This window comes from Myotis yumanensis, unplaced genomic scaffold (genome assembly GCF_028538775.1).
Source record: "Myotis yumanensis isolate MYYU_CA2020_CCGP unplaced genomic scaffold, mMyoYum1.0.hap1 SCAF_8, whole genome shotgun sequence".
Taxonomy (NCBI): domain Eukaryota; kingdom Metazoa; phylum Chordata; class Mammalia; order Chiroptera; family Vespertilionidae; genus Myotis; species Myotis yumanensis.
In genome coordinates this window covers 71112208-71139861 of record NW_027223759.1, presented here as the reverse complement: position 1 = coordinate 71139861, position 27654 = coordinate 71112208, and the positions used below count along the sequence as shown (strand labels likewise).

Sequence of the window (27654 nt, the reverse complement as noted above, 5' to 3'; positions counted from 1 at the left end):
TAGAACTAATGCAAAACTTATCAAAATTCCAGAAAGTTATTTTGAAAGGAACAGATTATTCTGAAATTATCTTGAAATGAAAAGTATCTGGAATAATCAACTAATATTGAAAAAGAACAAAGTTGGAGAATTTACAGTACCTGATTTCAAGAGTTACTATAAGGCTACAGTAATCACAATAGTGCAGTATTGAACAAAATGAAACCAGAAATATAGGCATACATATGTGATCAAATGATTTTCAGAAAGATCTCGCCAGTTTAATGCAGAAAGGAAAAGTCCCTTACAGCCCATATAGCTATATAGTTGAAACAAGTGGCTATCCATATGAAAAATATAAATCTTAAGCTATCATATTTTATTGCTTTACACACACAAAAATCAGAGATTATTATAAGTATAATATGAAACTTCCAAATTATAAAAAAAATTCATAATCTTGGAATAACTAAACACAAAAAAATTAAAAACAGAGAAATATTGGTAAATTGGACTGAAACAAAACTTCCTTTAAACCTCTTTCTGGAAGTCCCACATAACACTTTTGCTTACATTTCAATGGTCAGAACTTAGTCACATGATGACAGCTAGCTACAAGGGGAGCTGGGAAATGTGATGACTTATTCCAGGTAGCAATCTATCAACCTAAGGTTTAGGATTCTGTTTCCAAGAATGAAGTAAAAATGGTTATAGAGATCAATTTATGAGTCTCTGTCAATAAACTAACAAGGCAAATTAATTCCATCAAGAGGACATCTATAGATACTGAAAGAGAATAATTCTTTTCTTTGGAGATTGCTGGTATTATACCCTCAAGTTTGCTTGGGTCATTTTTTTTAAATGGGAAGAAAGCACCCATTTCAGAAGACACCAGTAAAGAGCTTAGAAATGTAGAAAATGAATATAGGGTACTTATAACTCTATGTGAGTACTTGAGTCCAAATTGTATCTAAAGTCAACTCCATCCACTCCTTGGAATCCAGGCAGACAATGTATTTTACTACTAGTTTGTGTTGATCTTCTGTCTTTTATAAGCTAGAGTCCTAACTAAGGCAAACGCCATACTATCTTTTATTGCTTAAAATTCTTATGGATTTCTAATATTAATGTTCTTATCTGTATGTACTGGTTTATATAATACCTAGCCTATTTCATTGGTTTCTAATTACCTGGGGAATATAAATCTCCTTTCACAAGAAAACCAGAGTCAGTATCTATTTAAAAGTGATTTGCAAACCCAGGCTTCCATGAAGATGGGAGATAACATAAACACAGTTTTTGAGCATATTCTCTGCATGACATATGTTATTACAGTTTCTAGTGATATTGATTATCTGGAAAGCTGCAGGTTGCTTTGCATTGCAAAGTGTTTGGTGGATCTGAAAATTCATTTCATGTTACTGCCCATCAGCCAGGGTGATATTCCTCAATGAGCACTCATATATACAACCTATTCTGCTAGGAGAAGTGAGTAGAATATGTGGATGCATCAGCGGTTGAAAACAACAGTGCCAGCTGCAGCTTGTTCCAGTGGAACCCTGCAACTTCCGTTCTGTGTTTGAATTTTTTGTTATTTTTTTAACTTTTACATTATTCTTCCAGGTAGAGAGGAGAAAGGTTATAAAGTAAAAAAATTACCAATGACATATTTTCTTTATGAAGAGGTAAATCTATAATAAGCTAGCTTGCTAGACACTCCAATAATGACATTTTAAAAAACTGTGTGTCAATGCAATGTGATTTTCAGTGTAAATTTTTGAATTTGCATTATGCAGTTTTAGAAAGTGTTGTATAACATCCTGTAATGCTATCTGTTGCACCTGACACCAATTTGTGATTTTTTTTGAAGAAATTTTATTGCAGCTTTAAATTTGTTGGGGGAGGGGGGAGAGTAGTTATTATTTCATCTTTTGCCAATAGACTCTGTACGTCATGTACCAAACTTCTGCTTTTTGTTCATAATTCTTTTTTCAACAGCCTGTCATAATTTTTTAGGTTTATTGAGAAATAATTGACACATATCACTGTCTAAATTTAAGGTGCACAGCTTGATGGTTTGAGTTACATATATGTGAAATGATTAGTAAGACCTTAATTGTTGAACTTAATTCTTTCCAGAAGGCTCTTTGAGAAGTGATTTGTTCAAAAACCAAATCATTTTTTCCCACCAGGAATAATGTAAATTGAAATAATCCATTCCAGACTCACAAATGCCTCCCTGTTTTCACCTTTCTTATATATAGTACATAGCTAGTATACTGTTTAACCTATAAATAAAAACTTCTTTTCTTAAATTTATTGAACCACTTCCTATTAGCCTTAAATGAATCACTTTCAGCATCTGTTCCAGGGGTATCTTTCAGGTCAGTAGGAGGTGTCTTCACTTTTTCACATATCACTGGCTATCTGCTTGTTTATCCAAATCAACAACAGTTTTTTGTGTTTTTTTTTATTTTTTTATTTCTTCAATTGCCTGTGATCATTGTTTCTTTCACATCCTTAGCAGCATTAGCACTCTTGATGGCTTATTTATGTTTTTAAATTGTGCTAATAGTTTTAATTGGGAACAAAACTATTAAAATAAATAGTTACATTAACCCAGTAACAAAAACATTCCCTTCTTTGCTGCCTAGAGATGCTTTTTGTCATGCTGAGGTATCAGCATAAAAGGGTAGTCAAATTGAAAAGGGAAGTTTTGGTCAACAACCTACACATTTTTTCCATGAACAACTTGGTTGAGAACTAAATTTATTCCAGATGGGAGATGTTTGAGAACCAAGGCTTTTCTGTATTACAGTAGGTTAAGTTAACATACATCTTCTTCTATGGATATAATAAAAAGGAAAAAGGAAGACAATTTCCTGTGATGAGAACTCTTAGGATTTACTCTGGTAACAACTTTGCTATATATCACCAAGCAGTGTTACCTACAGCCATCATGTTGTACATTACTAGTACTTATCCTAGCTAATAAAATAGTAATATGCAAATTGACCATCACTCCAACACACAAGATGGCCAGCAAGGGAGGGCAGTTGGGGATCAGGCCGGCAGGGGAGGGCAGTTGGGAGCGACCAGGACAGCAGGGGAGGACAGTTAGGGGTGACTGGGCCAGTAGTGGAGGGCAGTTGGGGGTGACCAGGCTGGCAAGGGAGGGCAGTTGGGGGGAACCATGCCTGCAGGGGAGAGCAGTTAGGGGTGACCAGGTCAGCAGGGGAGGGCAGTTATTGGCACTCAGGCTGGCAGGGGAGAAGTTAGGCATTGATCAGGCTGGCAGGGGAGTGGTTAGGGGGTGATCAGGCTGGCAGGCAGAAGCAGTTAGGGGCAATCAGGCAGTCAGGCAGGTGAGCAGTTGGGAGCCAGCAGTCCTGGATTGTGGAATCGGGCCTAAACGGGCAGTTGGACATCCCTCAAGGGGTCCCAGATTGGAGAGGGTGCAGGCTTGGCTGAAGGAATACCCTCCCCGCCTCCCCGTGCACGAATTTTATGCACCGGGCCTCTAGTTTATATTATAACTGAAAATTTATAACTTTTGATCACTTTCCTCTAATTTCCCTTTTGCCTACCTTCTGCCTCTAGTAACCACAAGTTTGATCTCTTTTTTTTGTATGAGTTTTTTAGATTTTTTTTTTTAAAGATTCCACATATAAGCAAGATCATACAGTTTTTGTCTTTATCTGACCTATTTTACTTATTATACTGCTCTCAGATCCATCCATGTTGTCACAAATGGTATGATTTCCTTGGTTGTTTTTTTATTTTGTGTATGTGTGTTTATGGTTGAATAATACAGCAGGTCCTCAAGTTCTGTTTTATTCAATCTCATTTCATGATAATGTTGATGAGATGTGTAGGATCTTAACTCTTGTTTATATCAATTAGTCTATGGTAATATTGTTTTGTTATATCTCTTTTTCTGCAGTTTTAATAACCTATTGACATTGTGCATATACCACAACTTCTTTATGCATTCATTAATCAATGGATACTTGTTGTTTCCATGTCTTGGCTATTGTAAATAATGCTGCTATAAACATGAAGTGCAGGTATCTGTTTAAGTTAGTGTTTCTATTTCCTTGGGATATAGTCCCAGATGTGAAATTGCTAGATTATATACTAGTTCTATTTTTAATTTTTTGAGGATCCTGCAGACTGTTTTTCATACTGGCTGTACCAATTCACATTCCCATCCACAATGCACAAAGGTTCCCTCTTCTCCACATCCTCACCAGCATTTGTTACCATGTTTTTGATGATGGCCATTCTAACAGATGTGAGGTAATATATCATTGTGACTTAATTTGCATTTCCCTAATGACTAGTGATGTTGAACACAGCCAGAAGTCTTGACAGACTGGTCACTATTTGTGGACCACAAATGAGGAGAACCCAAATCTCTACAATAAAAGGTATATGCAAGGTATCCCTTTTCAGAATCATTCTTAAGCTAAATACTTTTTAACATAGTTGATTACATTTGTTTAGTTGGTATGACCAACTAAACAAATTGATAAGAGTCACTAGACAATTGCTCAATTCACTTTACAGTTTTGGATGGACATCAGACTCTGATCTGGTGGGAAGAATGAGATACCACAAAGATGAGGTATCTCAGCATTAAATTCAGAACATGATTGGAGTCCTAGGTTCCTACTCATGTACAACCTAGAGTAATTACTTACCTTCAGTTTTTTGAAAGCTAAAAATTGATGTATAATTCATTCTAATACATAGAACTGAACATAAGCTTAATGAAGAGAAGCTAGTGATAATTAAGTAATAGTACTAATTATTAACTAGTTACTTATCTATATAATAAAAGCCTAAGTGACCATTATGGCAGAACAACCACAACGACAGGTGGCTATGACATGCACTGACCACCAGGGGGCAGATGCTCAATGCAGGAGCTGCCCTCTGGTGGTCAGTGTGCTTCCACAGTGGGAGCGCCACTCAGCCAGAAGCCAGGCTCATGGCTGGCAAGCACAGCGGTGGTAGCAGGAGCCTCCCGCCTCCGCGGCAGCACTAAGGAGTGAGGAGCCAGGTGGTAAAGAGTGAGCAGGTGGGCGATCAGGAGCAAGGGGTCCCAGATTGTGAGATGGCGCAGGCTGGGCTGAGGGACCCCCCCCATGCACGAATTTTGTGCATTGGGCCTCTAGTGTAGTAATAATCTTAAATAAATAGATAACCAGTAAGTAAATAAAAACTAATAAATAGTAAATTAAAATGTAAAAGAAGTGGATTATAATACCAATTTTATAATAAACAAGCTATATGAACTTGGGAGGAAGAAAAGTGATATTTATTTAAAACTTCTATGTTGCAGGCAGTGTTTTAAATGCTCTATATTGATTATCTTGTTGTTTTAAGTTAATAAAAGGTTTCACTACAACTTTGTGAAACATTCTATTTATTTTATGTGCAAAGACCAAATATTGGTAACTTGTTCAGGTCACAGATAAATATTAGAGCCATTAAGACATTTAAATGTTGTGGGAAAACACATTCCTATCTAAAATTTTAAAAGGTTACAAGATCCCTGGGGTCTTTTAAATGAAAATGTGTTTTACTTTTTTTATTTGTATATATCTTTAATTATCAGGTCTATAAAACATTTTTTGTTTCAATATAATTGTATTTCTTGAAAAATAACATTTTATAAATTTTAAAAATTTATATAAGTAATATATACTTTTTATGGAAATGTAAGACAATGTAATAGTATATATATATGTATATACATATACATATACATATACATATACATATACATATACATATATAAAAGAAACAAATAGCTTATAGCTACACAACACAGAGATAAACCTGATTATGTTTCTTTATGACAATAAGTTAATAAAATTTTGTACACTGCCTATTTCACCAAAAATTATAAGGAAATAATTTTCAGCCCTAGCTGGCTTGGCTCAGCAGATAGAGCATTGGCCTGTGGACTGAAGGGTCACGGGTTCAATTCCAGTCAAGGGCACATGCCTGGGTTGCGGGCTCGATCCCCAGTAGGGGGTGTGCAGGAGGCAGCCAATCAATGATTCTCTCTCATCATTGATGTTTCTTTCTCTCCCTCTCCCTCTCTGAAATCAATAAAAATATATTTTTAAAAAAAGAAATAATTTTCATAGGTTATTAAAATCCTATATAATAAAAGCGTAGTATGAAAATTGTCCCTTCGACCGAGAGGTTGTCCAGGAGTTCGACCAGAGGATGGGGCTGGCTTGGGGAAGGGAGGGAGGCCCTAGCTGGTGGTGGCAGTTGGGGGAAGGAAGGGATGTCCCAGCCGGTGCCGGCAGCCACTAGGGACCCTACCAGTGAACGAATTTCATACACTGGGCCTCTAGTTCTTATATAAATCAGTTTTATGACTGTACTAGAGGCCCGATACACAAAATTCATGCAAGGGTAGGCATTCCTTTCCCCGGATGCCGGCACTAGCTTCCCTCTGACACCCAGGACCCAGGCTTCCCTTCCCCACCCAAGACCCGGGCTTCCCTCTGGCATCTGAGACCCGGGCTTCCCTCCAGCCCTGGCTTCATCCGGAAGGTCATCCAGAAGGACGTTTGGTCTAATTAGCATATTATCCTTTTATTATTATAGATAATATTTATCTTGTGGATATACCTTAGTTTAGTAAAACAGTCCTCTAGAGTTTGGTTTTCAATTTTTTTTACCAATTTGAATAGGACGATAATTAATATTTACAATAAATATGCTTTCTTTACAATTGTGTCAATATCTGTTTCAAAATAACTTTTATTTAGTGACAGTCATCACATATTACAGTGCCTTAGTAAAAGAGTATGAGGGAGAGAGAGCAAGCAGGCAGACAGATTCTCATAAGCATCAGGATTTATATGTGGTTATATGGTTATGTTTATCATTGCATTTTAAACTATGTCTATTTGAAATCTTGGAGAAATAGGTTCCAAAACTTAAAAAAAAAAAGTTGTTTCACATTATTCTTATTTTTTACTGCTAGGCATCTCTGTAGAAAAATAATTCTAACTGTATAGATTATAATAAATGGAGTATCTTTGGTGTGCTATTGTGTATGTACGTGGGGACATTAAGAACAATCATAGTTTTCAAAGAAAAATCTCTGTTTTTGAGCAACTGCTCTAAATCATTTATCTACCCAATGTGCTTTGGAAATACATAATAAATTCAGTCAAGAATGTTGAAGTAAAAATTGTGCCAACAAGTTGAATAGCAAACCATTCCAATATGTATTGTTTTTTCTTCTTTAACACTTCTATTTTGTGGTTTCAATTTTATCTAAAATTTAGTACCTTAGCCCTGGCTGTGTAGCTTAATTGTTTGGAGTGTCCCTGCTGATCTCTTTCTTTGTTGGCCATCAAAGATAAGAATGTTTAATATGCATCTAGAATGCAGGTTCATTTTATTTTCTTCTCCACATCTCAAATAACTTAGAGAATTTATAGTTTATATTGCTAACAGGGCCTGAAATAAATATTTTTCCTCTCTGGAGGACAGTGTGGATGAAAGGAAAGCATGTTTAAGCAACACCATTGTCTAGTGGGCAATTTCACTTTTGCTAACCTAAATTCTCTATTGTCAACTCATGTTTTATTTTCATACACAAAATCATTTCAATAGAGAAGATTATAGAAAGTAGGGATAATAGCATGGGCTTTGTTTTTAAGGCTTTAAAGAAATTATTAAAAGAGGCTGTCCTAGCCAGTTTGCTCAGTGGATAGAGTGTCGGCCTGTGGACTGAAGGGTCCTAGGTTCGATTCCGATCAAGGGCACATGCCAGGTTTGTGGGCTCGATCCCCAGTAGGGGGCATGCAGGAGGCAGCTGATCAATGATTCTCATTATTGATGTTTCTCTCATTCTCTCTTTCTCTCTCTCTCTCCCTTCCTCTCTGAAATCAATAAAAATATATAAAAAGAAAAGAAAGAAAAGAAAAGGAGAGGAGAGGAGAGGAGGGGAGGGGAGGGGAGGGGAGGGGAGGGGAGGGGAGGGGAGGGGAGAGGAGAGGAGAGGAGAGGAGGAGAGGAGAGGAGAGGGGAGGGGAGGGGAGGGGAGGGAAGGGAAGGGAAGGGAAGGGGAGGGAAGGGAAGGGAAGGGAAGGGAAGGGAAGGGAAGGAAAGGAAAGGAAAGGGAAGGGAAGGAAAGGAGAGGAAAGGAAAGGGAAGGAAAGGAAAGGAAAGGAAAGAGGCTAACAAGAGGAAATGGAAACAGTTGTGTTTGATGATGGTGACTGATGCATATGAGTTTTAGACTATAATCTAATATATGGATTCATAATAACATGGCCTCATGTCCCTTATGTACTTAGACATAGTCTTCACAATTCCCTTTTTAAATGTTTAAAAATAAATTTAATGCATATTTACATCTGATATCAGCTGAATAAAAAGGCTTGGTTGAAAATGTATGGTGGTAGCCAAAGTGGACAACACACTGATCTGTTCAGTATAGAGATGTCCTAGACTCTTTAAACCCCGAGTTTTAAACAAAGTTTTGCTCTGGTACATGGATTTGAAGCATATGATATCTCCTATCCTGTGTACGTACCATACTTGTCCATGCTGAGCCAATGACTTTTAAATGTAAGCATATGTGACTCTTTGCTTAGCCCCAATCTGGAAATGTCTTTCCAGGCATTAATGCTCCTCCCTTTCCAAGAGCAGCCCTAAAGCAATGGCTGGCAGGAGTGGCTGAATAAACATGTCAGCTCTATCCTTTTTCTACACTATCCCAAAGTTTCCTGGTAGAATGGATCCCCTTCTTGCAGTAATCTGCACAGTAATGAGCCCTCTATTCTTTTCCTTCTGTAGTTAACTTCCCCACCATCCTACCAGTGGTTTCTAGATTCATCTCCCCAGTAAACTACTTGTACTCATATCTTTGTGAGTGCTTGTGCTAATTCTGGGAAAACCCAACTTAACAAAGGATTTATGTAATCATCTATTCTAAAACCATGCACAAGGCTGACCATGTAATAGGCACTGTCCTGAGCTTATAGGACTTATACCAATGAACAAAACAGACATAAATCTCTACCCTCATTGAGTTTATATGCTAATGGGAAGTGGGGATTTGAAAGATTAGCAAGAATAAAAAATAAATTATTATTGATTCGAGGGTAAGAAATGCTACAGTGATAAAAAAAAAAAAAAGAGAAGGGGGTAGGGAATGTGTGCAGAGGGGAAATTTTAAATAATATAATCTAAAAATGCTATATTAAGAGAGTGGCCTTGAAGAGAAAAGAATTGAACCATGCCATTATCTGAGAGAAAGGGCATCCCAAGGAGAAACATGACCTACACAGGCCAAGAGTGTCTAAGGAACAGCAGGGTGATGAGGGCGGCTGGAGCCGAGGAAGCATGAGTGGTGAGAGGTCATAAAGACCTCCATTGGTGAGGACTGGCACTACCAGCAGGCAAGGCTTTGTGTAGAACTTCTCTTGCTATTTCTCCTCCCCAGAGGAGAGCATATATATTTAGCCTCATCCTTTTCTGACCAATGGATTTCAGGTACTAACTCATTTAGGTTTATGCCAAAGTAAAGATGGAAATTACTAAATGGGCTGCAGCAATACAGAAACGCAGAATGTGTAACTGCCATGGTGGATTCTTTGGTCTGTATATTCTGGATTACTACCTTGTTCTCAGCTTATGTGTTTATGCTTACAAATTTAACAGGATGGCGTACACTGATAAAGTATACAATAGGTAGTAACAAACCACATTTGTCTTTGAAAAAAATATTGAGTATGTCATACAAAACGAAATGCCTCTAGTGACCAGATTTCACTAGAGATCAATGATTTGATTTTTTTTTACTAGATTTATTGACTAGAAGTAACACATAGATCTATCATTTCAAATAGACTTGTATTTTATTTTTTATAACATTGGCATTTTTATTTCATTATAGTTGATACAGTAAATTTTGGTTCTCTGAAAAGATTCATAAGTAAATATTGTTATGAGCAGTATTTGTATTTTTGTTACAGGTTGACTTTTATATTGTAGCTTAAAAACAATAATAACATCTGTAATACTGTCAACAATAAAAATAAATTAAAAACATACACAACAATAACAGCTAATATTTATTGTGGGGGTTTTCTGTGCTAGGTTCAAGGCTAAGCCTGATTTATGTAATCCTCTTAGTAACTCTGTAGCAAAAGTATATTGAACAGCTGAAAATTCTAAAGCTCAGGTTAAAATAAATTACTTATCCCAAAGCCCACAGCTCTTAAACTGTGGAATCAGGACTTGAATTCATATCGTCTGACTCCAATATCTGCACTATCACCCATTCTAAAACTGTATCACAAATAATTCCCCCAAAGTGCTTCTTTCTTTTGCCATCATACACTAAGATCTCAGTTCTGTGGACTCTAAGAGATGAATAAAATTGTATGTGTCTCGAAAGTTGTGCCAAAGTTTAAAAGAAAAATGTAGTTTTGCCTTTACCAAAAAACCATGAAGCAGCAACAGGTCTATACCAGAGGAAAAGAAATGATAGTCATGTAGTGAGTATAATTTATAGTCAGAGATAAATATGAACAATATTGTAAAACTTTCAGTGATAAGATTTGTTATTTCTGAACTATGTGGGTTTTTCCCCTCCATAATCTGGCATACTTTACATGCTGAGGGAAACAAATAGAGTCCATATGTATAGTCTCACTCTCAACACAGAACATGCCCCTTACTGGACTTACAGTTAACTAGGTGCTAAATAATTAATAAATGATCATATTAGCCTTTATTTTATCATTTCCTTATTGGCTGCCTAGTAAGCAAGGTATTGATTTTTTTTTTTTTTTTTTTTTTAAGATTCTGTTTACAGTACATGATTGTTTGCTTGGCTGTATTCCCAAATGTCTTTACAAACCTTAATAGTGCATTTCCCTGTCAGATGTCTTTATTCACCTTTTAATAGGCTTGCTTGCCTCCTATGAAAACACTGAATCTGCTGTGGAATCATATTTATCAGAGAGACAGCAGGTTATGAAATAAATGCAAAAAAAACCACCCCACCAATACAATAAGTGAACTAAGCAATGGATGTGTATATTCCTCAAAGTTTACAAAGAATATGCTAAAAATAAGACTTACACATTGGTATAGATTGCCTTAAGAAGAACTCTGGAAGAAAAAAAAGTGTCTGGGAGAAATAGAAAATCAAATGTTATACAGGACAATGGGTGAGACAACAAAATGAATCATACTTACTATGATATATCAATGCAACATTTGGGCATGCTGTATCTTCAAACCAAAATTCAATTATGTCTTTGAATAGATGATAAATAAGTTGACTTTGAATAATAGTTTCAAAATTAATTCTACAATGCTGAAAAACTAGGCCTAAAAGATAATATTGATGGCAACTTGGAGGGTTTACTCTGATAGTATGCCAATATACCTCATCATAATTTATTAAGAAATTACATAGGAATATAAAATACATTGTTGTCAAACTTGCAGATGGCACAAATCTTGAGGGAATAACTAAAATGTGGACTGATGTAATTATGAAGCAAGCATTGTCAATAATCTGGAATGCGGTGTTGATAGATAGAGGATTAATTTTAATAGTCACAAAAGGAAATAAGATGTATAATGTAAAGGAGATTAAATATATAGCCCTTTCCTTCCCCCAACATTTCATTAACAAATTTCTTTTGGTAAAGGGAATATACATTGGATTTCAAATGATGGTAGAAGAAATTCCAAATTCATTCACCTAGGTACCATGTTGAAGTAAGAAAACAAAATACCTGGAATTCACACTACATTTACTGTGTTAGATCTTACTGGAATTGGGGAGAAAAGAAAGAAAGAATAATGTGAAAAAGAAAGCTAAGAGGAAAGATTAAAGTGGTGAGATCTAAGAAAGGACAGGGATGGTAAGGAAGGAGGAAGAAGATAGAGATAAACTGGAATTAAATTTCCTGAATGAAGTAAAAAAAAATTGATTTTACTCTATTCAAACTGATGGATGCTCAAAAAGTTGAAAAGCATTGAGCTTGGTAGGCATATGAATTAATGAAATGTATTCATCACTATATAAATCTGTAAATCTGTTGAGGTTGAAAACACAGAATCTCAGGTTTTCTCCTGAGATTTTCTAATGCTAATGAATAAAATAGCGAATTCAACAAAGGGGGCTAAATTTCATTCTACTAAAGAGATTTGCACAAACTTTCATTCTTATATAGTGATGAAAACTATTTTGATATGATAAAGAAATACATTCCTATAAGATTTCTATATCTATATGAAATATACTTATTGAACTCATTATTTTAATATAAACTATTAATTTGAAACAGTTTTAGTTAACACTGTACTTAAATATTTCTCAATTACATAAGCATTCTTTGTATTAGATGATTTCTCTTCTTTTAGGTATTGCAACAAACTGGACATAAAAGGATCACTAAGAGAATGGAAACAATTTATACGACAAATTCTGAAAATAAATATACTCTTTTGGTATTATTATATGAACTATATTCACATTCTTGCTATTTATAGATTATGAAATTACTATCTGGGAGAAAAATGATCATATCCAGGCCTCAAATTGTAAGTGTGGAAACAGCCTCAGAAACCTTTTGTGACTTCTCCTAGTCCCAATGCTAGTTAATGGTAAAATCGTGATTAGGTACAGTTGAAATGAGAATGTAGAAACCTATTTTTCCCTGAGGCTGGACTGACGTCGGTTTAAATCCATGTTACCAGTTAATTAACCTGGGTGTTGACCTTACCTTTCTGACCCTCATTTCATCACCTATTAAATGGAAATAATAACAACCATAACAATATCAATACCACCCAATTTGAAGTTTTCTCTGTTACGGGAAACTGATCGACACACCTTATGACCTCCATTAAATTTAATTATACCATCCTCTTTTTTAATTTAAATTTTATTTTCTTGTTTAAACTATAAAATCTAGTAGTACATATGTCTTCTTTTTTCCCCCATTGACTTTCCCCCAGCCTCCCCAACCCTCCCGGCACATGCCCTGACCCTAGCCACCCCAGTGTCTTGTGTTCATTGGTTATGCTTATATGCATTCATATAAGTCCTTCAATTGATCTCTTACCACCCAACACTCTTTTTTTAATCCCAGTTTCTGATTTTATATCATTTTTATATTAGTCAGAGATATATGGCATAAGTTAATTACACTTAAACATCTATAATAATAAAAGCATAATATGCTAATTAGACCGGACATCCTTCCAGACGAAGCTGGGGCTGCAAGGGAAGACCAGGTTCCTGGAGCCAAAGGGAAGCCGGTGCCAGCAGCCAGGGGAAGGAAGGCCTACTCTTGCATGAATTTCGTGCATTCGCCTCTAATATGTTAATAAAACCCAATTCAAATAATAGATAAACAAACCTGAGGGTTGGGAAGAAACCTGGAGGTACAATAAAAATAAATTTAGGAAAAAATCCAGAATCTCACAAATCTCTACTGCTGTTTTTTGGTTACCCATTATTATTATTATTATTATTATTATTATTACTATTTACTATTTGTTAACCCTCACCTGAGCATATTTTTCCATTGATTTTTAGAGAGAGTGGAAGGGACAGGGACCAGGAGAGACACAGAGAGAGAAACATCAATGTGAGAGAGACACATTGATTGGTTGCCTCTCACATGCACTCTGACAGGGGCTAGGGATTAAGCTTGCAACCGAGGTACAGGCCCTTGATTGGAATCAACCCTGGGACCCTTCAGTCCACGAGTCTATGTGCTACCTGTGGGAGACCGCCTATTGTCTTCACTAGCAGAGAGGTGTGGACAAGGAACCCGGAAGGCTGGTGATCCTTGAAGCCCTAGCAAAGGTTGGAGCTGGGCGCCACCTCTGTTTGTCTAGACAGCGGTAGCTGAAGCAAATTCTCCACTTATTATTATGTAAATCCTTGCTGATGGGCTAGTCTGCCTGTTGCCAGGGGTCACCTGCCTAAGGGCTATGCTATGGGTGTATCCCAGATCAACAAAAGCTTGGTGAGGCCTGAGCACCAGTGGAAGTCCTTCTCCTTGAGTGGGACTTGCCCACCTGGTCCCCCAATATTTCCAAATTATCTCTTGTCTCTTCTCTTTCATTTGTGTGCGGCTCCTCTTCCAGATCCTGAACCCTGAACCACGGAGGCGTGGAGGGAAACACACTCCACAGCTACCCACTGAGCCAAATCGGCTAGGGAACTCTTTGTTATTTTTAGTAACCAAACCCTCATCCTCCTTTAGCCAACATCTTAAGCTGAAACCTTTCTTTAAAATGACCCTTTTACCAAGCACCAAAGTCTGATGAAAATATAAAAGGAGAAATAGACCCAAAAAGAAGCAAACATGTCATTAGTTCCTCCACAAGAGAGGATTCTGTCTTATCCAGGAATGACCTTCATAGGAAAGTCTTCACATAAATCAACAAAGAAAATGTAACTGAAAAATAAAGTTTTGCAATGGTTTCTTCAATTTACAAGTCTACTTGCTTTGGTTCTAGCCAACTTCTGAATCATTTCACAATGTTCTAGAATTAAAATGGCTTTATATAGAACGCTTTCTTTGGATACTGCCACAAAGACTTTTGCTCAGCTTTTAGAAAATGGAAATAGACATATGCAACTGAATAAGATATAATACATTGTGAAAAATGTGTATCCAGATACAAATAAATATATGAAATCTAGTCCCAAAATACTAGATTTAAACAGTATTCCTCTCCCTATTTCTAATAGTATCAGAAAAAAAAAAATCAGGAGGAGAGGAAAACTTAATTACAACCTATTTTGTGTCAGATGTAAATCATTTTGAAAATATAATCTGACTTAATCCTCTAAATAACTTTATTTTACATCTAAGAACATTACATTTATGGAGGTTCATACACTTAATATTATAACACGTCAGTCAATCATGAGGCCACATTTTTTTGCTGTCCTTTGCATTCTATCATACTACTAGTGTGATATCTACATATTTACTCATGTGAATAAATTTAATTAAGTAGACCATTTTCCAGAAGCATTTATGAAGCATGCTTATGATATACAACAATGGCAGAGTATTTAAAATCTTGAAAATATGTTATATCTTGAAAGAGTACGTTTAACAGAATATTGGGAAATGTGAACTTTTAAAGTACACATTACAAATTGATAAATACCATAATAAAAATGAGTTTTAAAAGAAACCCTAAATGTGTTATTTGTAAAAGGTATAATAATGACAGATCGGTTGCATCATTTTAGCTGTAGAAAAGATAAATGTAATACTCTTGCAGACACAAACACTAACACACAATTCCATCATATTGAACCTCAAATATGGAGTTGACATCCCAAAGAGTATGTATAGAAGCCTAAGAAAAAAAGTAAAGCCATCTTAATCCTTTATCTTCAGTCTTAAATATCTTATACCCGGCAGAGGTATTAACATTGGTTTTCCTTTCTCTGCCAATGTTTAAGAATGTTAGCTTTAGAGAAAATCCCTTCAGACACAGATCTGAGCTGAGGTTTCCAATAGGAAATCCATCATTGTGAAGGTCTGCTGTTGCCTGCTAAAATGCAACACTCACCTAGGACGGCATTAAGCTGAACAGTTTCACATTTCCCTGACTAAAGTGGCTGGAGAGCCAAAGGTACTAATTTTATTCTAAACTAAAAATCATCTAAACAAGAAGACACTTACCATTTTAAAATGAAATTGCATATACCATTAAGACATACTTTTAAAGGAAAAGGGCATTTATTAAATCTATTTGTGTTCACTTGGCAGACATTCACATACCAGGGACCATGCTAGTTTACTGTCATTTGCAGAACTATTTGTTCCACAGTAAGCAGTTATCATCTCCACCTCAGCGGGAGATCTTAGCACATAATTAAGTTGGTCCTTTATAGAAAGTTTGCAATGCTGTCATCTGTTTATTGATAAAAAGAGAATTCCATTTTCAATGGGATTTAAAGTCCAGTTTTTTTTAAAACCTTAAAAAGATAGCTCATATTTTTCTTAAAGTACTCCCCAATATCCTTCTTTTATAATTAACTGGGGAAACCCGCATTACTTCTACCTTTAAGACTTGGAATATTTGGCTTTTATCCCTAGAGATAATTAAATCACATTGATTTAGTTTCAGCTTTTTCTTTTATTTCCACAAAGAAAACCCTGGCCCAGAGCCTTACATAATAAGAGCAAATTAAAATAAAATAAATAAAATGCAATACTATTATCGTTAGTGTTCATATCTGATCAGTTTAAATTACCTTAATAATGAGTATTTTCAGAAAGTCAACTGCATGTAGCAGTGACATGTCTAATAAAAATGTGCCCTGAGTGGGCAATGCCCCTGTGGAGAAGGGGTGGATTCTCACCAGAGCACAGAAGGGGGATGCTGCCATCAGCACTTACCACAGTAAGTCGAAGCCCACCTTGGTCCTGAACATTGCTGAGAGCTTGCCTATGCCCACATTCTCCCAGATTCTGGCCCCCACCCACTGGTAACTCTCCTGTCTCTTACCACACTCTCCTCTAGTGTTTAAGGGATTGGGGTTGCAGCTTAACTGAGAGGATACATTACTGCACCGGGCCTTGATTTGATAGGACTGCACATTCAGGTTGAGTTGGTGGCCTTTCACCATAGACCTTGATTCATTGACCATGAATAACCCATGGGCTCCAATACATTTGTACCAGGGCTCTAAATGTGTCTCCTTTTGTGTAGAGGACAACCATTCTTAGTATCTTAATTAGTAGATAAATGTCCAGATTTCATTTATCTACTTTCATTAGAGGATAAATGCCCAGATTTTGAAGTTATTTCATTTCACTGTTATGCGAGGAAACATTTCTGAGCAATAAATATGGTGCAGAAAATGACAAAACAACAACAACAAAACAAAACAGAGTGTAAGGTAGTGATAAAAAAAATCCTGTGAAAGAAGGAAAAAGCGCCTAAGTTACTGATGATGTGACCTCACCTTCAAGTTTTATAATATAGCCTGAGTACAGCGTCATATTTCTAAAATGTTATAACACTAGAGAACATATAGTGACTGCTATATTCAGCTCCTTATCTGTACTTTTCCTTCTAAATAGTTCCAAAAGTTTCTTTGAAAATTGTCCACCCACATAAGGACTACAATACAAGAACTTAAAATATCTGATATCTAAGCACCTACACTTGATTTAAAAAAATGGACACTCCTTCCCGTAGACCTAAAAAGGCATAATACAGTTAAGATTCTATTGGAGTAAGGTAACTGCATTTGGATAATTCTGCCCCTGTTTAGAACTGTATTAAATGTATCTATGTTATTATAAAAATTATCACAAATGCCAACTTCTCCATATGTATGCTAATACTTGATTGAAGCTTTCACAGGGTGGTTAAGACCTGGATAAACAAAATCTGACCAAAAGAACATATTATGACTCAATGCCTGGGACATTAGAGCTGAAATGTCAGGGGAGGGCATATAAAGGGAGAAAGTAGACTTCATTAAAACCTTTAAAAAAGCATAAAAACAGTTCATTAATAGATGACATTGAAGAGCTGGCAGAATGCACATGAAATCTCTCTAATTGGAGATCAACAGAATGAACGCTGATTTTATGTGCTTTTAATCAAACACAATATCAGAACACAAATGTGGGCATATAGTAATGGAGAACAGAGGATAGCACATTATCTGACTAAAAATGCTTCATTCTGTTCCACAGCTCATAAACAAAGCATAGAAATTGGGAAGGTTTCAGGAGAGAGATTAACAGAATGAAAAATAGAACCCATGGAGAGAGATTAAATAAAATGGAATTATTTGGCCTAAAGAAGAATGTAAAAAAAAATTAATTTGAGAATCCTTAAACAAAGACAAAATTTCCATTGGAAAGGATTTAAAAAAAAGGTTTCATTTATAGTATGAGGACTTTAGATATAAAACATTGTGTGTTTGTTTGTTTATATAGATGACAAATGTGGCCCTACTTTAACCACATGACCTCTAATGACCTTTTCATCAGATTCCATGAACATTATATGCATATATGCACTCTATATGGAACTTAGTGGATTTGACATTTTCAGCTTCATCATTTTTTTTTTTTTGGTTAGAAATGCATTTTGTGTTAATTCAGCATGATTAGTGAACACATTCCATCTGTCAGTAAAATGCTAAAAATTACTAAGTTATAGCATTGAGCCAAAAAATGAAACCAAGTGGATGGGTAATTTTGCACTATCAAGAAGTAGTAAGTTCCAGCTGTGAAAATAAAATTACATGAGAGAAGCTCTGGAATTTAAGATTATTAATCTTAAAGTAATAACTGATAGCTCTTGGATAGCCATACCTTTAGTCAAAAGAGGCACATGTAATTACTTTTAGTCTAATTGTTCTAAACTAAAGATTTTAGCATGCTCATTTCTTGCATTTGTTTCAGTGTCAACAAATACAGCATTTAGTGCCAAGACTTAACTGCATCTTCCAAAAAAAGATCTGGACAGTGCATGCCCAGTGATCAATGACCAAGTGTCATGAAATTTTTTAAAAATGCTTTCTTATTATAAGCGTTTTCCAAAATTGGAACAAAGCACAGTGTTAATAAACTTTACTCCATATGGTCAAAGTTTTTGACAGCATAATAAGAGTAAATAATGTTAGCATGAAAAAAAAGTTTCTTCTCAATAAACACTTACACTTTAATCTATTTACCAATCATTTATTCATACAAAATTAATAAGAAAAATTGATCACAATATTTCTAGAATTGATTTTCTCTACTGATATACCTTCAGCATTATTTACTCTTTATTTATACTGGGAGGAACTTTAGAATAGTAAAACAATGCAGACACCCTTTTAAAAAGCACTATTACAATTCCTTAAATGACTTGCATAATGCAAAGAGTAAGAATCTTAGGAATGGCTTCATTCCCTGAAAACACTCCAGGTATGACGTACCTACAGCAAATGTGTGTATGTGTGTATACACACATACACATATATAATCATTGGAAATCTTCAGGAAGAAGAAAATGCATGATCTCAAAAATAAAACTATATTTGTGTTTGTTTATTAATTTACTCAAGAGGAGAAGAAATTTTTCAAATGTGTGGCCCGCATGACATAGATGGTAAGCTGTGGATCACACTCCGGATAGTTCAGAGTACGAACATGGTGTTAGATAATATTGAATGGCGGGTGAGAAAGTTATGTCCTGTTCAAATTTTTTTCATTCTTCCTAGTGAAGGGAAGTGTTGAAATCATATGGATAACATGATCCATATGGAAGATCTGCTGTCTACTTTTGTTTTATAATATCTCTCAAATTTTTGAATTAAAGAAATGTAAATATTAATTGTAAGGTTGAGATTTCAAAGGACAATAAAATAAGTAATAATTTACTCTGACATCTATAACTTAGAAAGAGATAACAAAGTTCATATCTCAAACTAAATCCTACATTACCTGTCTCTCCACCCACATTATTTCCCACATGAATTATGAACAAGGAACCATATATGAACAGTGGTCTAATGGCATGAAAAATCTAGCCAAGACACCTTGCATCCTGGACTTTGAATCTAGACTGATTGAATCATAAGTATGGCTAACAGAATAGTCATCTATACAATATCAGTATTCTGTACACAGATCACAAAGCTAATAAATGGCACAGTTATAACTCTATATAAGGTCTTTTATTCTCATTACTATATAATGTCCTGAAATGTTAATGGATAATAATGTATAGTCTTTTCATAAGCAAAATCTGATACCACTTGAATCCTCAACATATTTTAATTAATAAACACAAATATAAGTTTTCTTAAATGGTTAAAAAATAATATTTTCTATACATAAGTGCATTACCATACATTGGTGTTAAAAAAAGCATTACCAACTATCACTCTACTTATTTTCATTTACTAATATACAGCATAATCATATAAACATAGTACTAAGCAAAATAGACTAAGCCCTGAAAATGTAAATGGTAGAATATTCTCCAAGGAAATAGCCAACCCAAATGTTATGCAAACAGGAACATAAACTAAAACAAACATGAATATTTTTGTTCTAATGGTAGCCTAAAGAAAGAAAAATGTTAAAGTTCTACATTTCTTACATATTGTTATTATACGGTGTGTAACACTCATTCTTCTCACATACTGCTATAAATCTACAACTAGTTTTTGCTTGTGTGTGTGTATATGTGTATGTGTGTGTGTTATTTTATTTTTTGTTTCTAGAGAATTAAATATAGTTGGCAAAGGATGAGGGGAGCAAGTATTTTTCAAACAACAATGTCATGGACTATTAAATTTTTTACTCTATTTCTTTAAGAAAATCAACTACACAAATTGGTTCTTATTAAAATAAATATGTAGTTTCTCTTTGTGACAAACTCAATTATAAACCTCACTGGGCAAAAGCTATTTTCTCTTATGGCTTTTGCTACAGATCAATCCGAAGTTCGGAATAGTTTGCCTGGCTCCTGACTCATTGTGTGGACTCCATTTCAGTTTTGTGCAACAAAATTTAAATATCACAGTTTTCTCTATTATTAAGACAGAGAGAAAAAATAACATGACATCAGCGAATAATTTACATCTTCTTGGTAGAGAGAGAGTCAGTGCCTGAAAGGTACTAAAGATAGTTACAGGAAGACTAAATGTGTTCCACTTAGACAGTTTAATGATTCACATGCAGCTCATTCATTTCTTTGTAAGGAAGCTAGAGGACAATTTCTAAGGATAGGCTCTATTCAAACCTATCAAGGGCTTTATTCAAACCAAAATATTTCAGTATAAAAAAGGCTCTTTATTTATCTCTTCATACACACACACACTCACACACTCATACACTCACACACTCACACACACACACTCACACACTCACATTCACACACTCACACATAGATATACTCACACGTACGAAAATGACATTGACAGAAATTGGCCTACACTCAAGCAATGAGGGGTGAAGCCTGCATCCACAGCAGAGATTACAGCACAGATGCAGATCATATCAATTGGGCAGCAGAGAGCGCCACACCCCCAGAGAGGGTGCAGATAGCGGCCCGTCCTCCTTCCAACCTGCTAACATAAAGGTACATAACCTCACCCTCCAAGCATCTAAGACAGATTTTGTGATGTCACATGTTAGAAAATGTCTTCACTGAATAAGTGTAAGTATGCACTGTTTTCCAAAATACAGAATGTAGTACATCATGCTTCCTGCACATATGAACACAGAACTTTTCTTCCATGAATTATCTTGCAATCATGGGACTATCATTTGCTAAATGTTATTCTTTTTCATCGTTATTATTGAGAGTATTACAGATGTCCTCTCCCCATTTTTCCCCCTTGCTCCCCACCATCTGGTTCCCGCCCTGCCCCAGGCCTTTACCACCCTATTGTCTGTGTTCATGGACAAGGCCTATATACATATAAGATCTTTATCTAATCTCTTCCCTTCCCCCTTTCCTCTGAGATTTGTCAGTCTGTTCCATGTTTCCATGCCTCTGGTTCTATTTTATTCATCAGTTTATTTGGTCATTAGATTCCACATATAAGTGAGACCTGGAGGGACCTGGAGATGATTATGTTATGCAAAATAAGCCAGTCAGAGAAAGACAAATATCACATACTAAATGTGATTCTAAGTGCAAGGTAATAAAAATTCTGCAAATAACTAAATTTGCATGTAAGTAAATCAAAATAGTATGAATAATTTTATTATATTTATAGTCATCAGTATTAAAGCTTTCTCCGCAGGCCCATTCCAGGCTTTCTATCCTAAATGTTGACAGAATCCTGACTCTGAATATTGTCACATCTGCTTTGAATGAACTCTCATGCAAAGTGACAACTTGAGAACTGAGACTCTATGGTGTCAATAGGACAGATTTTATTAACTGTTTTGTGCTTTATTTGCTAATGAATGCATAGTAATTGTAACATGTAGCAGTGGAACCTTTAATATGAAAATGTGTTATTCACATTAATACACTAGAATACCAGAAAATGTTATGCTTCAAATTAGTATAGAAAATATAACACTATTTATGTAAACATTAAGAATGCTATAATCTATTAAGTATATATTAATGAATGCTTACCAATAGAATAAAAGTTAAACAGAAAACATGTGAATGATGCCTAACCACTTCTGGCTTCAGGACAGGTGGAGGAGGAGAAGGAAAAGGATAGAGGTGGGCTTTGGTTGCTATTGCTGGGATTTGGGTTTTTAAAAGAGATCTGTTAGGCCAAATGTTAACATCTGTTTAAAATGGTACATGGTGCTTACTGTATAACTTTCTGTACAAGTCGGTAAGTTTTAAATGCTTTATAATTTAACAGGCCCTTTCTTTAATTAAAAAAATTCTGATCCTTATATTCCTATAGCTTGAGTAGCTGATTCAAGTTTCCTCACCAGGCATTTAAAGGAAAATAAAAACACACTTTAATCAATTCTATTTTTTGGTTTGAGCATGTTCAGTGTTGGGAAAAACAGGCTGTGGAAAGTACAAAGCTACTGTGGGAAGCTCAAGTTCCTCTCCCAACCTCCAGTTAGTGTGATTACAGCTAACACATTAATTAAAAATAATTAGCCAAGCAGCAGTTTATACATCAAAACTGCTCAAAAGAAGCAAAAGATTCTCAACCAATTTAGAAGCAAGACTCTCTTAGATGGCACAGAATCTAGATAAGGTGAAGGGAGATAGGAAAAGAAATCAGGAAGTGCAACCACAGGGAGGTGTGATGTAGCAGGACAAACTGTGGAAGCCAGAGACTTGGGGAGTGAGTAAGGCGTTGACCAGAAGCTCCCAAGCAGAAAAACTGATGAAAATAAAGTTTCACTGGGAACTGGCAAATGTGAAACCTAGCAGATGAATTTAACACAATTTTGCCTAAGAAGCCCGGAAGTCCTGTCTTTAACTGAGGCAAACTTCGTCTTCTCTAATCAATTGCTAGATGATATTTTTTATTTCCCCAGCAATGCTAAGTTTGGTGTATTCACCTATAAATTAGTCTCAAGTAAATGTTTAATAAGTGTTCATGAAATAAATTACACCTGACAACTACTGTTCACTTCTGTCTAGCTTTCAACATTTTTAAGATAGGATACAATATATTCAACAAAATGAATATGTTCTCCATTTTTGCAATGTTAATTAAGGAATAAATGTTGTAAATAAAATAAATGATTTGAAGTGAAGACATTACTATTTCAGAAACAAATACTAACAAGTTATCACTGTCATCTATTAAAACAGAACATGTTTTCATTATTTTTCCTATATTTTTATCATATTTATGAATTAATATTCATTGAATGAATGAAAAATCATATGAATTTAAGCAGAAAAATTAAGTCTAGAACAATATGAAAATAGTATTTTGTCGTTTCTATTTATTAAATGCTATTATTATGTACATCCTCTAAAATAAGATAATTTTATCCTATCTTTTTTAAAATCTATATTTCCAGAAATAGTTTTGACTTATACTAAGCAATACTTACTCTTTTGCTTTACCCCTCCTTTCTTTTTACGAAATAGCCAACCTGAGATTGTTGACTCTGAGAACACAGAGACAGACTTTCTCATGTAAGACTTCAGTCTCATCAGAATTGTGTTCAGATTCATTGCACGATGGCCATCTCAGATGATGACATGAACACCATAGGTAAGATCCACAGTCACACAACACTCACCACAGTTGGCTTCGTCTGATGCATCTGCACAGTCCGGATCCTCATCACAAACCCACAGCTTGGAAATGCAATGCTTGGTAGTTTTACATTGAAAATAGTCTGGAGAACAGCTGTTTTCAGCTTAAGAGGAAAACACTTATTAAAATGCAGCTTTGGACAAGTATAGTTGTGGAGTAGGGCGGGGCTGGGGAAGGGGTGGAGATATTGAGCAAAAAAGGATACTCTATATAAAAAACAATTAGACAAACAAATGCTTAAGGTAGTTGAAAATGTATCATCTTTTAATTAATGAGGCTCTGAAGGTGAAGAGTTTTAACTTTTAATTATAATGTATTCATGATATCTTTCAGTAGAAATAAATATAAACGTATTTCTCCAATGATGTATTTGATAAAAATCAGAGTTTTCAAAACAGTCCCACCTAAATTAGATTACATTTAAAAACTAACTTTATAAACAAACTAGGGAGTTTCAGAATAATTTTTTCCAGATAAATAAATTTTAAATTTTATATATAGTCAGTTTTATAAATGAAAAAAAAATTACTAAAATTGAAAGATACTAGTCAATGAAGAAATAAAAAGCACAAAATTTACCAAAATCTCTAGTTGTGGTGTCTTTTAGGGAAGAGGTGAACATCTGACTTAGACTGTAAACCACATCGCAAATCCTAGTGAGTTTAATGATCAGCTTCTAGAATGGCTAACCATAAAGACCTGGGGCTGACTTTATTCTGAATGTATCATCTTAATCAAATTGCTGGATGACTGCTCATTATTTACTGATGAAATTTTTAGAGGAATAAAATAACACTTTCCACAAGACAGAAATGTTCACAGCATATCTTGAAATCCTGAAACTTGACAGGTGCTCTCTCTAGCCTTCAGAGCCTCTGTGTGTGTGTGTGTGTGTGTGTGTGTGTGTGCGCGTGTGTGTGTTCATGCACCAGCCTGCCTTCCTATGCACGTGTATGTAAATTGTTTTCTCTTTCACTTAAAGTAATTTGAATTTAGGCAGTTGATGGAAATAAGAGGTGAACAAAATGGAAGATATTTTACTATTGTTCTTTGAAGTAGCTTGTTACGATACATTAAATAGGGTCTTATTTACAGTTTTTACCTAATAGTTTTCTTGTTATTTTTCCCAGATTTTATTTCTTCTTGTATGTTTAAATGTATATTATGGGGGTAGAGGAGAAGCAACCTCTAATTAAAATAGAGTTAATTTCAAGTGACTAACTAATCATTAGAAAATTACCTATACCTACTTACTATGAGCAAAAAAATAAATGTATGAAAAAATAATTCCATAATCACCTATAATGCTGTTTTTGCTGCTTCTCTTAAGAATGATATGAATAAATGAATTTTGTTTAATTATTGTCACAATCTCCAAGTAGCTTTTAAGTAAAGATGACCCATGTTTTAATTTTCTTCAATTTCTTCATTTAGAGCTTATTCAATAACCCATCCCAATAACCAATAAACAACTGTATGGAATTATGTGGCACAGTTGCTATTATATATTTCGACATTGTGTAAATTTACAAGGCATAATAATAATTTTTAGACCAATTTCCGTTGGAGGTCAGAAGTAATATAAGACAGAACATTCTTAGGTGACTTACGACAGTCCTTTTCATCTTCCTCATCGCCACAGTCATCTTGTCCATTACATCTGAGGTTTACTGGGATACATTTCTGATTCTTGGTACACTTGAACTGACCCGAAAGGCAGACATGTGTATCTAAAAGATAAAAAGAGCAAAATTATTTGTGCCGAAACTCGTGTCTGCGTTTAAATCAGTGTGGGCACACCCTGGCCAGATATCATTCAGGTATGCCAGGGTTGTGGGTTTGTCTCCCGGTCAGGGCACATACACTGCACAAAAATCAACCAATGAATGCATAAACATGTGGAACAACAAATTGAGTGATTTCTCCTCTCTCACTCTCTCTCTCAAATCAACAATAAAAAATGTCAGTGTGGACATAATCAGTTAAGAATTAGATTTCTGTTCCTTAGTTAAAACATTGATCACCTACCACAGTTGAGTTCATCAGAATTGTCTCCGCAGTCATTCTCTCCATCACAGATGAAAGCAGGCAGAGCGCAGAGCCCCGTTCCACACTGAAACCGGCCTGGCTGACATCTGAATTCAGCTGGGGGAGAAAACATACAGGCATTGTGGAAGGACAATCTTAGCTCATGACTTCCTAAACAGAGCTTTCTGACGCTCAGATGTTCATACCATTATTATAAGCATATCCTAGAGCACAATGGCAGTGCCTCACATCTATAGCCATCGGACTCAGATGCACAGCTACACTATGAACAACTCAGACTGCCTCAAGATTACATTTCAACTAAAGTTAAGAAAGCAATTAGCAACCTATAAATATAAAGGTATAGATTTAAAAACATAAATGCCTCCTTACTTCAAATAAATGATAGAGAATTTAGTGACAGAATAGAATTTATTGTAATTTTAAAAAATAGTTACTCCAATATCATTTTAAAAAATCATTTATCTTTGGTCACTTTGACACCTGTTGTGTGTAAGAGAGGAATATCGCCTCCAAAACATACTTCCCAGAACTACTTAAAGCAAATGCTACCTATAGGTATCACATTTTAAATCAGATTTATTTATATTCATTTCTATAATTGTATTAATGTAAAGGGCAATGTCTTATAAATACTAACGATTTTTATGTACAACACATATTTTATTATAGTAAATAAACCCCAGATAATAGTTCATTTTATCTGCTATATTTTTGAGTTTACATAAGGAATAATAATAATGAAGTAGGATTTATTAAGTATCTACTAAGTATCAGGCATTGTGTGAGGCCCTTTCACATACAGTAACTAATTGAATCTCATCATCAACTTCTCACCTCAACATCATAAGCACTTTTATAAATGAGGAAATTAATCTTCATGGACAGAAAAGTTTCAAGTGTCAGACTCAGAATTTAAATCCAGATCTGACTTTGAAGTCTTCTCACAAACTATCTTGCTGGTAATAAAACATTTTTTTTGACTGATGATCCTAATGTATGTTACTAATCACTGACTTTGAGATTAATAGAAACTAATAATGACTTATTAATTCAAGCCAGTCAATCAAATGTTGATAAATTATATATTAAATTTTTTATGGAAAATAACATGTTTATAATTATGACATTAATTAAACATTTTCTTAATATTTAAAAAATAACTCTTAATACATGTTGACTTCCATAGAAGTGAGTTCTCGAATGCTGAGTCATGTACCTACAATCTATAACATTTATTAAACACACTCAATGTTTCAACTGTGCTATACTTAATTTTCTCATGCTCTAAACATGTTCATTTCCTCTATTTTCTATTGCTTCCTGTAAAGTTTCCTGTAATATTCCTTTGCTACTAAAAAACCCTCCCATAAGAATGAGGTAAATTCCTGCTTCTATGTCTGGGAAAGAACTGGGAAGCCTCACTGACTTTTAAATTTGCCTCTAGAATGATCCATGGTGAATTCAAATCTCATAGGAAATGGAATTACAAACTCATGATGCCAGAGAATTTTTGATGCATGTCTCCTATCTACATTTATGTAAAAAACATTATGTAAGTATGCAAGTATGTGAAACTGGGATCAAGCTTTCCTGTCTTTTAAAGTGCAAGTATAGGTATTGTCAGTATCTCTTAGTAGCCCCCAATGTTGATGATATAGCTACTCAAAAATGAATTCTACAACTCCACAGACTCATGTACATCATTTCCACCTCACCATGACTCTCAAAATTAAATTATGCCTACAGATGTTCAATGCTGTTAACCCATCAACTCCAAGTAAGAGATCATTTATTAAAAGATCACAGAGACCTGGTTGATGTGGCTCCGTGGCTGAGCGATG

General features: G+C 35.1%; 1 protein-coding gene across 1 annotated transcript in view; it reads right to left on the bottom strand.

Annotated features, from left to right (window-relative positions):
• LRP1B (LDL receptor related protein 1B) overlaps positions 1–27654 on the bottom strand; it is a 1706338-nt gene that overhangs the window by 157182 nt on the left and 1521502 nt on the right. The window contains exons 64-66 of the mRNA XM_070423500.1: positions 25790–25906; positions 25372–25491; positions 23745–23864 (exon numbers count right to left, since the gene is read on the bottom strand). Of these exons, the coding sequence (XP_070279601.1) occupies positions 23745–23864; positions 25372–25491; positions 25790–25906 (357 nt within the window). The remainder of the gene's footprint in view (positions 1–23744; positions 23865–25371; positions 25492–25789; positions 25907–27654) is intronic.